Below are 12391 nucleotides of genomic sequence, written 5' to 3'. Positions count from 1 at the left end.
ATTATTTCCTCTGGACTCCCTCCAGCAGGTGCATATTCTTCTTATGTTGGGGTCCCCAGGGCTGGATGCAGCACTTGAGGTGGGGTCTCACAAGAGCGGAGCAGAGGGGCAGAATCAACCTCCTCAACCTGCTGGTCACTCTGCTTCCATGTAGACAAGGATACAGTTGGCTTCCTGGGCTTTGAGCACAAATTGCCATGTTGTTGAGCACAAATTGTCATGTTGAGCTTCTCCTCAACCAACACCCCCAGGTCCTTTTCCTCAGGGCTGCTCTCAGTCCATTCACCACACAGCCTGTATTTGTGTTTGGGATTGCCCCAGTCCAGACACAGGACCTTGCACTTGGCCTTGTTGAACATGACAAGGTTCAACAAGGACAAGTGCAAGACAGTTCAAGACAGTCCCACCTCTCAAGCCTGCCAAGGTCCCTCTGGATGACATCCCTTCCCTCCAGTGTGTCCACTGCACCACACAGCCTGGTGTCATTGGCAAACTTGCTGAGGGTGCACTCACTCCCACTGTCTGTGACACTGACAAAGATTTTTAACAGCACCAGCCCCAGTACTGACCCCTGAGAAATATCTTCACTTGGGACACCAGCCCCTCCTTGTTGACAAGAACAGGGTCCAGCATAGGACCTCTCCTTGTTGGCTGCTCTATCACTTGGAGAAGGAACCTTCTGGATTGCTTATGCTTCACTGTGCTGTCTTCTCCAACAGATTTTCCCATGAGGATCAGGGCTTGTGAAAGTGAGGCAATTATGTAAACCAAGATTCTTCAAGGTGGGAAAGAAGAGTCTGAGAGAGAGTATGGTGGAGCTCTATAAACTCAAATGGGACATGGAGTCACTACCTCTCATAACATGCAAGAAAGGGGCATCAAATGATGTTTTTAGGTTCAAGACAAAGATGAAGGCAACAAGCTCTGCTCCTGGACAAAGAAGTTTCTCCCTTTACAGAACCTGTTTCCACAGGATGTTGGGGAGTATAGAAGCACCATAAATGGTTTTAGAAGCAAGTCAACAACTTTGTGGAAGATAAATCATCTGAAACACTGAGCTACCCCTCAGATGAGGAAGACCCTAGACCAGAAGTGGCTGTCCTCCCTGCTGGCTATGAGCAAAGCTAGGACACCAGATGGATAAGCTTTGCAGCCAAACCTGGTTTTGACACTGCATCAAACAGATAATTTTTAGAAGTAGATTAGAAGAAATCCCATCACCCTGCAGAGAAGTGCACAAGCACAGCTTTGCTTTCTTATGGGGCTATAATCACCCTATTAGCATTAGTAGCATTTCTTGCTCCAGGATAAGTTACACTGTTGCTATTATAAAGCTTAAAATAAAGATTAAGAAAAAGAGTCCATTCTTATATTCTTTTTCCATGTATTTTTATGTTCTGTGTTAGCTGAGGACAAAGCTGCAGTTTGACAAGCCCTACGCCAACACTGCTGCCAAAAGCAGCAGCTCTGCCCTCTCATACCACTGGAAAGGACAAATGGGGGGGGACAAAGGGGGGAGTGCAAAATTAGCTTTCAGAGCTGAGAAAACGAGGATTCTCTTTTTCATTCTTCTTCAGTCCTGCTGAAGGCAGGGCTGGCTTAGGCTGGTCCCCGGCGCTTATTGACCCATAATTTAATTTAGTGATGTTTCTTCTGACAGCTGTCCCTTGGAAATGATAACTGTCCTCATCCCCCCTGAGAACAGCAGGAGTTGGTAGCTGAATGTGGCCTTTCTTGGCCCTGTCAGGCCATCCCAAATGAAAGAAAATCCCTTGCTTATGAAAGGAAACACTACAGAAGTGACCTTTGCTCCATTATTAGAACTTTATTTATCCATTAATTTTAATCATTGGAATTATTGAAGGATTTTGAATGGTTTTGTAATTTTATGGAACAAAAAAGCTAGACAAAAATGGATGATAACACTCTCAAGTGAGCCATTAAAGATTTAATGAGTCATTTATTCACTAAGAGTCAGACCTGTAGTTTGATGATAAGATCCAGTTTTGGGGAGTGATTATCTTCAGACACATCAAAGGGTTTGAATTGCTGAGGAGAGTGTAAAGCCCAGCACAGCCTCTGCCATGGAGTGAGCAGAGGACTCAGCTTTCTTACAGCAGAGGAGCTCGCTCCTGTCCAGTTACAGACACATTTTTCTTTAGAGTGTTTATCCAGTCTTAAATGGCTCTTCTACAAAACCGATGACGGTGTTAGAATCCTTGTTGGTTTGTCTCCAATTTATTCCTATCAGCTGTTGCAAGGAAATCAGACAGTGTTGTTGTGAAGTAGAAAAGGGATGCTGCATTCCCCAGCCCACTCTGAAAAATCCTCTTCAGTAGAACAAAGGCCATATCAATGTTGTGTGGGGGAGGAGGGGAGGGGCTGGGGGGAAATCACTGGTGTCTAAGAGCAAAACCAAGAGGGCCTTGGTTTTGCTCTTAGGAAGGGAAAAAACAGATTTGCAAACTAGCATGAGAAAAGACACACAAAACTGTAGCTCATGTGGGCCAATATCAGCAGAAACTTTAAGCTCCCTGAGGTGCAATATGAGCAAATACAGCGATGGGTATTACAGACCTGCTCTTAAAATCACACTTGCCTGGTGACTGTGTGTGACAGTGACCTAACACTGCTTTCTATAAGAGCTGACCTGGAGCGCTGTAATGCAGCACTGCAATGCAGCACTGCATGGGGTTTTCTTTTCCTTTTAAATCCTATAGACAATGATAAAATTTGTCAGCAAGGCAGCAGAAGCAAGGGCAATTCTAGATTAAATTTGGTACAAGAGGAGACCTTTTTTTACTATTTTTACTGAATCTGAGCCTACTGCATCTGACACCCTTTAGATGCAGGTGCAGAAATGCTAAATTGATGTTATTTGTATTATATTGCAGCAATCTGATCCCTGTTATGTGAAGAGTATTTATGTATCTTGTCTTCTTCACATGAGACTAAGATAAATGTCCAGGGCAGATGGAGGAGATGATCAGCTGCGCTAATACTTGGATCAACACATCATGCCTTTCCAAGGTGGTTACAGATACCACTGAGTATCTGCACTGGAACAAGATGTTGACTTAGTTCCCTTCTATACAGTAATGGACCTAAAGTCCAAGCTGCTGCTAGGAGATTCAGCACTAGCTGTAAATGGAAAAGGAGCCTCTGGGATTCAAAGCTTAGCCCTTGATGAGGAGGCTTGCAGAGCAGAAATGCACTCTTCCACCAGGAGAGCAGCCTCTTTGGCTGTGCCCCTGTGCACTGAAAAGCCACCTGCCCCATGTCCATAGTTGTGGACCACTGGGAGCTTAATTCCTCCTTGGCTCAAAACCTCTCTCTGCAGTCTCACACACTGCCTGGATGGCCTCAGGCCCACCTTCACCTCGATATCCTGAGCTCCCTGCAGTGAGGGCTCAAGGGAGCAGCATCTGTCAAAGATGTCTCTAGTAGTGCCAGCATCAGGAGATAGACTCCAGCTCCCCTTTTCCCTGGTTCCCCCCAGGGTCACCCTGTGTATCCCTGGGTAGATGTAAGTTAAGCCATCTCCATCCCGGATGAACTGTGTCACCCAAGGAGCGTGAACTTTGAGTACTTGTCCCCTGACAGGGAAGAGCTGCTCGTCCCCCACCAGCTGGTGGGCTCCCATGCCTGTGCAGTTGACAACGATGTCATATTCTCTGTGCAGCTCCCACAAGTCTGCCACTTTCCTGGTGAACATCTGGGTGCCAGCTGCTTTCAACCTGCAAAAAGACTCCAGAAGTGAGGCAGAAAAGAAACCCACATGCAATTATGATGAACATTAGGTAAATGAGATAGATCGCCTTTGCCTTTTACATACTGATCAAAACCAAACAATAGATAGGACAAAAAGCAAAGAAAATGCCATGGAGGTTCTGTTTGTGATTTATCTGATTTGATCAGAGGTATCTAGCCTGGTGGGGCTGGAAAAAGTACAGCAAGTTGAGCAATTTTAGAGAAGGGTCTGGCATCAGACCCTAGGCAGTCAGGTCTTTGTGGTCTGATTCATTTCTATAGCAGTATCAAGATTTAACAGCCCAAGCAAGCTGGGAAACAACAGATTTATTTACCAACTTGCTCATGCTAGTGGCAGAGCTATTGTCCTACACTCCTTTCAATGTGCCTGTTATATGCTGCCACACTCATTCCCAACTCACCTCCTGAGCTACATACCCATCTAATGCCATGTGCCAAGCCCTAATATCCACACTAAGGCTGGGCAGATGTGGCACAGGACCCCCAGGGTGGCCAGAACCTTCTGGAGCAGCAGCCAGCAGTCACTCAGGACAGCTCAGAGCACTATACATACACGTCTGCTCTTCAGTGAAAGTAGTCACCTCTTCTTGAAATTCATTTTTGAGCTCAATTTCATGCCAAATCCTCCCCTGAACTTGCCTGAATTTTGAAGCCCTTCCCTGTGGAAAATCACTGGTATGAATTGGAGTCCCTGCATGCTGTCAGCTGGATCCCATTGCAGGGGGTTTTTGCTGGGGGTTTTAGCATAAGCAAGTCAGGAGACAGGTCTGTGATGCACTAAATGGAAAATCCCATCCTCTGCAACATTCTAGCATCTGGCAAAGTCATCAACTCTACTATGAAGGCAGTGGTTTCCCACAAAGCAGTGAGTGAGCCAAGAATCCAGGCCATAGTTGATGCTCTGGGGCCTGATGGAGCAGGGCACTGAAGCTGTCTATGAAGAACAGGGGAGCTCGCACGCAGCAGCTATAGCTGGGCAACTTGCAGGAAGAGTTCCTAAGAGTTGTAACTGGGACTCTGTCACCACGCCATAAAAAATACACCAATGAAAAAACCTCCTGAAAACTCCTGAATTCAGGCAAGGAAGCAGGAAAAAATTCCTGAAGTCTATTTTTGGCCAAGCAAGGTGGGCACAACAAAAATTTTCCTTATGGATTGCCAGGAGAATGGTCTATAAATACTGCTCAGGTCACTAGGGGTTTGAGAATTAGTTACATGTTTAATATTCTCTCACTTCTCATCACCAGGGAGAAGAGAAAAAAAAGGAGCTTGATCATCTCATTAGACTACATCCTTTGAGAAATAAGAAGACTACAGCAGGAATAAGGAGGGAGCAGAAATCACATGGCAGATACTAAATGGGTTGTACAACTTAGCTGTCCTGCAGCAGAAATTTGCTTCAGTTAGACAATGAAACATGACAGATCATGTGTACTGAGTAGATGGCACAGACCTCACATGGCACTGGTGCCACAGGAGAACTCCCAGCCCGCTTGGCTGCTACAACAAGAAATGCTTTTTCACATTTTGCAGTGTGATGAAAGGCATCCAAGTAACCAGCTGAGCTGGCAATTTGTACCTTGGTGTCAGTACACATCTCTTTACTTAACCCCAAATCAGCTTGCAGCCTGTCTCTTTCTCTCAAGTGGATATAGCCATTTGCTCACTTTAGAGGTACTTATTTGGATTAAATACTTACCCCAGTATGTCCCAGGGTGTCAAAGCCCTTTTAGATCTGCATCCTGTCTCTCACATGGTTCTCCAAAATTGAGGTATTTGGGGGGAAACTTAAAAATTTGGAAATCGGCAGATTTTCTGACTTTGATGTCAATCCAGGCATGAGCTCTGAAGCCACGACTCCTCAGAGTGAGCACATCACTCATCTTATGCAGGCAAACATTTTCAAGAAATGTGTTACAAGATGATGCTGCTTAACATTTTGGGATTTTTTTCAGCTAAATGGATTAAGAAATTACTCCAATTGTTGAACAAATTTGAGATTAATTGGTCCAGTTACTTCATAAGAGGAAAGTCTTCACAATAAGACACCTTCCTAGATGTGCTTATTCTCACAGGCACTGGATGTATCTTCAAAAACAGAGGGACACTATTTGGGAAGTTTGGCAAATGTGGAGCAGCCAAATGTTTTCTCAGGACATGGCAGGCTCCTGATGTACCTTCAAGGTCTGGCTGGCCAAGCATAGCCCCTGTGGCTACGTTTGCCCAATGCCCAGGGTCGCTCACACTCCAAGCCCCATTGTACAGACACACTGGGAGAAAGTGGACATTGCACAAATAGGGCCTTCCACATTTCAGAAAAGTTCTGTATTTATTTGCCGTGCTTCTCCCCAAGCAAGAGCTTGTTGCATTTCCTGCAATGAGAAACAGCCTTTTCCCAGTTTTGTTCAAATCTAAGGCTCTCAAGGAAACCCTGTCTTGTCTCCAGTCCCTCTGCCAGGGTTTCCCCCTGCATGCCCAGCCTGCAGCAAACCCTACCTTTTCTCCAGCCACAGCAGGTAAGGTGGGCAGTCACATTTCAGGGTTGTAAAGGCCTGACCAAATCGGTGCTGCGGGAACTTCTGGAGTTCTGCTTCGGACATTGGTCGAAATCCCAGCACAATATCTGACCAGAAAGGTAACTCTTCTTTGGGAGGGCTTTTAAAGATCTGCCAACTAAAAAGACAGAGAAAAATCTGGACAACTTCACTGTTATTGCTCTACTATGTTATGTGTCGTGGCAATCTTAAAACAAATGCAGGAGCTCAGAACCTCTTTCCCCCCCCCAGTGCAGCTCTGCAAGGCTAGCAGCAATGGGGAAAAATTGCTGCTTGCTCCTGCAATACCTGTCTGGGCAAACAGGCAGAAGGTCAGCACAGTTGAGTGTGAGGGTGGCACATCAGGGTAAATAAACTGCAGAGAGCCCTTCCAGTGATGGTGTACGTACAGAGTGCCCTCATACAGAGTCCCCACCACAACTGCAGACACCTGGCAGGACCTGGTGGGGCCACTTGCACACCTGTTCACCATTCCTTGGGTATCTATAAAGCTACAGAGTGCTCAGTTTCAACACTCCTAAGAGGCAAATTTCTCACTACATAATAGGCAGCATAAAACACCCCCAACACACACATCCCCCAGCAGAATCCCTGTACTCAGTTGCTGAAGATGGAGGATCCTGCAGTCCCTTCTGTCTGGAGATGATCCCTCCAGATCAAATAACTGCTGCAAATAACTAGTGGGTGACAGTATAGAAAACAATGGTTATTAAAAGAGATTTGGTGCTGGTCACACTTGAGTGGATTTTCTGTGCACACCTGTTCCTGAATTTTGCCTGAAAATACAGCGTATGTGAGCAGCTACAATGCAGTTTCTTGGAAATACAGACATAAAAGCTATTCCTTGAAGGGAATACCCCTGAATCCAGCAAAGAAAACCTGCTCCAGAACACAGCACAAATGTACCAAAGGCTGCCCTAGGGGCTGTTCTTACCCAGAGACCAGGTGAATGCCAGCCTCTGATGCCTCGGCTGAGTTGCTGATGGCAAAAAGGTAAGTGAAGGTCTCTTGGAACCACTGCTTCTGCCTGTGGATTGGTGTGTCTGCATGTGAACAAATCCAAATGTGCAGAGAGGAATAATGCAAAGAAGAGAAGCATTCAAATGAGTGTCAAGGATATGGGACAGACATGGAACACAGGTGAGGGCACCTTTTTTTCTGAGCCTCTATGCACCGCTGCACAGGGCTGCATGAGGTGCCATGGGCAGTGCCGCCCTGAATTGAACGAACCTGGGTAGATATGAGGGATGAGCATCCCAGCTGCCACATCACTCGTTGTGTTGGGGCTGAACTGGTCTGAAAGGACTGTCACAGAGCAGCTGGGACAAGTCTCTGTGATGCACAGTGCTGTGGACAGGCCGATGACTCCTGCACCCACCACTGCAACCTTGGGTGAGGCCATCTCCAGGATGCAGAGAGAGGAGAGAGGTTCCTACCTGCATTTGGAAACAACATATCACACATCACTATCATCCAGGGCGAGTATCAGGCTATGAAATACCCACATGAGATGTAACATAATCCCTCCCCAACAACTAATTAACTGATGCACACAACCAGGACTGTGGTTAGGTTCAAAAAAATCAGCTTTTGATACGACAAAAAAGTTTTGAAAAGTCTTTAAGCAGCCACTACCTCATCCTCAGCAGATCTGCATGTCCACCACTAGGGCTTGGGCTGGTTTGAGGAAGGTTTCCTCAATAAAATCTGAGGGGGTAAGGCACTCATCAAGTTTTCTATTGTGTCAGGTGCAAAAGGCACAGAGCTCTGGAGAAACTGGCTTTTTTTAAGCTTGTTAGGCCAAAAGGTTACTTGAACATTGGGATCTCCAGCAGTGAGGGCTATCACTGCCTGGGCAGCAGAAGCAAATCACACTGGTGGTCTCCAATCCATTCTTGGTCCTTGTACCTGCCAGCATGACTCACCACCTTGGACAGATTTGTGGGCATCCAAGGCTGCCATGCTCTCTCAGCAGCACATGGCAACCCCCAGGTGCCAGCCAGTCCTGCTGCTCCAAGGGCCTGTATTTCTGCCTCTCTCTGCATTACTTTATAATTTGCTTTATGTCCTGGGCTCCACTCCACTCCTCACCTGCTGATTGCTTCTCCAGGAAGTGCAGTGTCTCTGATTTCCCCTGTCCTGGGCAAGTCTTGGAGCTGGCACCTGTCCTGAGGAGTGGCACACAGCTCTTGGTAGACAGTCACCTGGTTGCCCATCCCAGTGAAGTGCCAGCCTGTGTTCCTGGCCATGGCCAGCTCAGGTCTCACACTGGTGAAGGCACCAAGCAGAACTGAACCATGCAGCTCCATGCATCCTGCAAACTCCCCAAAGCCAGGACTAAATGGGCCCAGGAGAGAGAGACTGGGCAACCTCAGAGGTGATAAATCCTTTAGCAGCTTTGAACAGGTGAGTAGGGGTGCTCCTGCTGGGTCAGGCACCCCTTCAATAGGTTACTGCCCAGATCTGACCAAGGATGTCGGGGGAGGATCCCTTCTGCCTATGACTAATTTTTTTCCTGGAATAGCTACAATATTCACTCTTGGAGAGGATGCTGAGCGAGACAGACCTTCAGTTGTGTGCCCTGATGGTTCTGGTTTCTTCTATGGGGCTTGCTTATCAGTGACTAGAAATCCAGCCTCACTAATTGCTCTTTGAGAACTTCTACTGGAAACCAGTGCCTGCACTTTACAATGACAGGCTAATTTACCATCTTCCTGTGGCTTTTGGCATCTTTGATGTAAATTTAGGCAAGACAGACCTGGAGTTATGATAGGTCAATTTATTTATGAGATCCTTGTTCATAACTGTTCACACAGCTTCTCACTTACCCCTGAGGTTTTACTACTTAAAATTTGATGTCTCTGCTATGCAAGAAGGGAAAGAGCAGCAGGAACTGTTGCCTGTCATTGCATTCCTTCTGCCTCACAGCCAAGGGTTGTTACAACCCGTCTCCTTCCTCTCTGGGCAATGCTTAAGTTTCTTTCTGTTAATTATCACATCTTCTTTTACAAGCTAACTACTGAAGTGCCTGCACAGCAGAGGAAGAGGACACAGTACAGGGGGGAAAATGGACCCTGGAGCAGAACTGCTGGCCTGCATGGCTGACACCCAGAAACCCAGTTTGGAAAAATGCTGTGGGAAGGGAAAAGGGAAAGTAAGGAAGAATGTAAGCAACGAGAAATTGGAGGGCTGGGTAATAATTCTGAGGAATAATTCTGAGTAATTACTGAGGCAAACTGGTTCTGAGAAAGGTATCTAAATACATCTTTGTGAACAAACCTTCTCAGTCAGAACTGTGGAAATGGCATGTGGCTCTCAGAGTGCCCAGTGAGCCTCCCAGCAGTCCATGGACAAGCACAGCCCTGCTTTTTCAGCTGCCCTGGAACATATACAACGGGTACATTATCCACCTGCCAGAGATGTGCTTTCAGTTGTCCCTCACAACTCTCCTTTGCTGAAGCCCTTGGACCATGATGGAGATTGAATTTCCTGACTGACCTCCCTGGGGAAGAAAGGGGAGCTGTGGCTTGGTGGAGATTCAGGTTTCACAAGTCTACCCAGTTTCAGATGGGATTTTTGCAGATGAGCCAGTTTGATATCAACTGATCCCTGTGCTGCAAAATCCAGCAAGGGCAGGAAGGTGGTGACAGTGCTGGAGCCAGTGAGAGCAGCTCAGAAGACCATGACAAGCAGCTGTCCAATGCACCACTTTTCCTGCACCTACTGCTGCAGTCCAGGAGCACAACAAGCCTTCATGCCAAAAACTAACTGGGCGCAAAGCAGAGGCTACACACAGCTTGTATGAGCAAGCACAGCTCAGGCTTTGCAGAGCTACTGATCCTGCTTTGAGTGCAAGGCCCACCTATGGCTCTGCCCTGGCAGCATGGCCTGCATCTTGCTAGGTAGAGGGCAGAGAAGGAGAAACTATTTTTAGCTGATGTGGCAGCCCAGCTTAGTCCCAGCAGGGCTGACACTTCTCATCCCCTCAGACAGGCCTGAGTGTTTTGCAAAAATCAGCATTTAAAAAGGCAGATCAGTTGCAGTAGCTCTTGGGGAGGGACGTGAATGGTGACTGGTATTGTTCAGCTCTCTGTCCCTTCACAGTGTACAAAGAACAGGATAGAAGCCAGAGAGAGTTACCTGGAGCTGTACTCCCCAGCAAGGAGGACACCAGTTGCCTGATGTGGGTTTCATGTCCCTGTGACCCTCCTGCCTCTCCCAGGCCAGAATGAATTAGTTTTAAAAATACTGAGGTACTTTTTGATGTGACTTCACTCCCAACTCCCATAGCTGAGGAGACAATGTCAGCCTCATGTGACACAAGGGGGTCTTTATTCTTTCTTGCCTCAAATAGCTGTATGTCACCACTAAGTGCCACTAACTTTCAGCTCTAACATCATTCTGGCAGGGGGTAACATGGCCAGTATGGATAAATACACTGTTCCCCAGCACATACACACAAACACACACACACACACACACACACACACACACACACAGAGGAACGTGCACATCCACTGCCAGCTGCAGCTGCAGCCCACGGTCACAGCAGGCTGGACGCTCTAAGCTTGTGTCGCAATCTGGCTGGCCTACCAAAATAAGCATATTTACACACCCAAATAAACAGTGGAAAAAGCCCAGCTGAACTATTGACCAGAAAAGTTAGAACAGGAAATAACTAAAGAAAACCAAAACCTGTTATATTTGAAGGGCTTAGTTTGTGTGGGTTTTTTTTAACTGACTCTCATCATAAGTAAGTGCTGAAACTGTTTTGAATAGTGTGAAGCCTCTGGTACTGGGGAGCAAAGGCTAAAGCTTTTCTGAGCTTCTGGAGAGGCTCCTCATCCACCAGGGCAGCTGTACCCACTGTCTTTGTCAGTGCATGCCATGGAACACTTTTTCCTTTCTTTTTTTTGGTTGATCACTTTTATTTTATCATTTCCCCAGTTTACAAGCACCCTTGGTGTTACTTCCCTTCACATGACCCCAGAGAGGGGTTTTTCTGGGCAAAGACTGATTTATTCTCGGGTGTTTGCTGTGGAAGAGCTCCTGATTTTGGCCTTTTGACTCTGGCCAGGTCCCCTTTCTGCTCTTTGGGCTGCCCTGTGAAATATGCATTTAGGAAGTGCTGCAGGAGAAAGGCGAGGATGATCTTTCCTCAGCAAACAAAGGATTCCAGAGGCTCCTCGGGATCCCCTCAGCCCTTTGGCACACACAGTACTGCTGCCAGAAAGCAGGACTCGCAGGTGATCACAGAGAGCCACTGTCACAGGGGACCCCGGGAGGCCTCAGCTGCTCCTTCAGATGGATAGTTTGCAAGCATGGGACACACCTCCGAAGGGATGGTAGGGGTACCCCTCCATCAGCCACCTGCAAGAGCTGCCTTCACCCAGAGCACCTTCACATGCTTTCCTCCTAAACGGGAGAGGAAATCAATGCTCTCTCCGATCCTCGCTCCCCAGGGCTGGCATGTCGCCGCTCAGGCCGGGGAAGAAGGGCACAGGGAGCAGCTGCGATCTCGGGCCTTCCCCCCCAGCTAAGCCCTGCGGTTCACCCCTCCCGCCCCGGTGTGTGGGCCGAGCCCTCCCTGCCCGGCTCCGGGAGATGGGATCTGCCCGCGGGAATTCCCCACGCAGCCACTGCGGGCGTTTCCCGGCCCTCGGCTGCAAAAGGGCTCCGGCATCCGACATTTACTTCTTCACCTAGAAATACGGTCTGGAAACAACCCAAGCGGGGAGAGCAGGCGATACCTGGTGAGGAGGAGGCCCCCGGTCCCGCCTGGAAGAGCCGGCGTCCCGGGCAGCGCGGGGGCCGCCGCACCCTGTCCCGGGGCGCTCCGGGGCCCGGCTCCCGCCCCGCTGGATGAAGGAGCTGTTTGTGCCCAGGCCCAGGCTCGGGCCGCCTCCGGCGCTGGCAGCGCTCCCGGAGCGCCCGGCGGCCTCTGCCAGGGCTCTCTGCCGCCTGCCAGGACTTTCCCCCCTGATATTCCCTCCTGAGGAGGCCCAACGGGACCCGCTGTGCTGCCCGGGGTACATTGTCCTTTGCCGTCCCTCACAGGCAGTCAT

General features: G+C 48.2%; 1 protein-coding gene across 1 annotated transcript; it reads right to left on the bottom strand.

The window, feature by feature from the left end:
* Nucleotides 1-2448: 2448 nt before the first annotated feature.
* Nucleotides 2449-12391, bottom strand: DDO (D-aspartate oxidase). The gene is given in 6 exon segments (XM_054280532.1): nucleotides 2449-3737; nucleotides 6268-6444; nucleotides 7261-7369; nucleotides 12077-12134; nucleotides 12136-12277; nucleotides 12279-12391. Coding segments are annotated over 6 exon segments (1167 nt in total). The 3' UTR covers nucleotides 2449-3169.

Source organism: Melozone crissalis, unplaced genomic scaffold (assembly GCF_028551555.1).
Source record: "Melozone crissalis strain CALT ecotype California unplaced genomic scaffold, PUWL_Pcris_2 ptg000027l_1, whole genome shotgun sequence".
NCBI lineage: Eukaryota > Metazoa > Chordata > Aves > Passeriformes > Passerellidae > Melozone > Melozone crissalis.
This window is presented reverse-complemented; position numbering and strand designations above follow the sequence as displayed.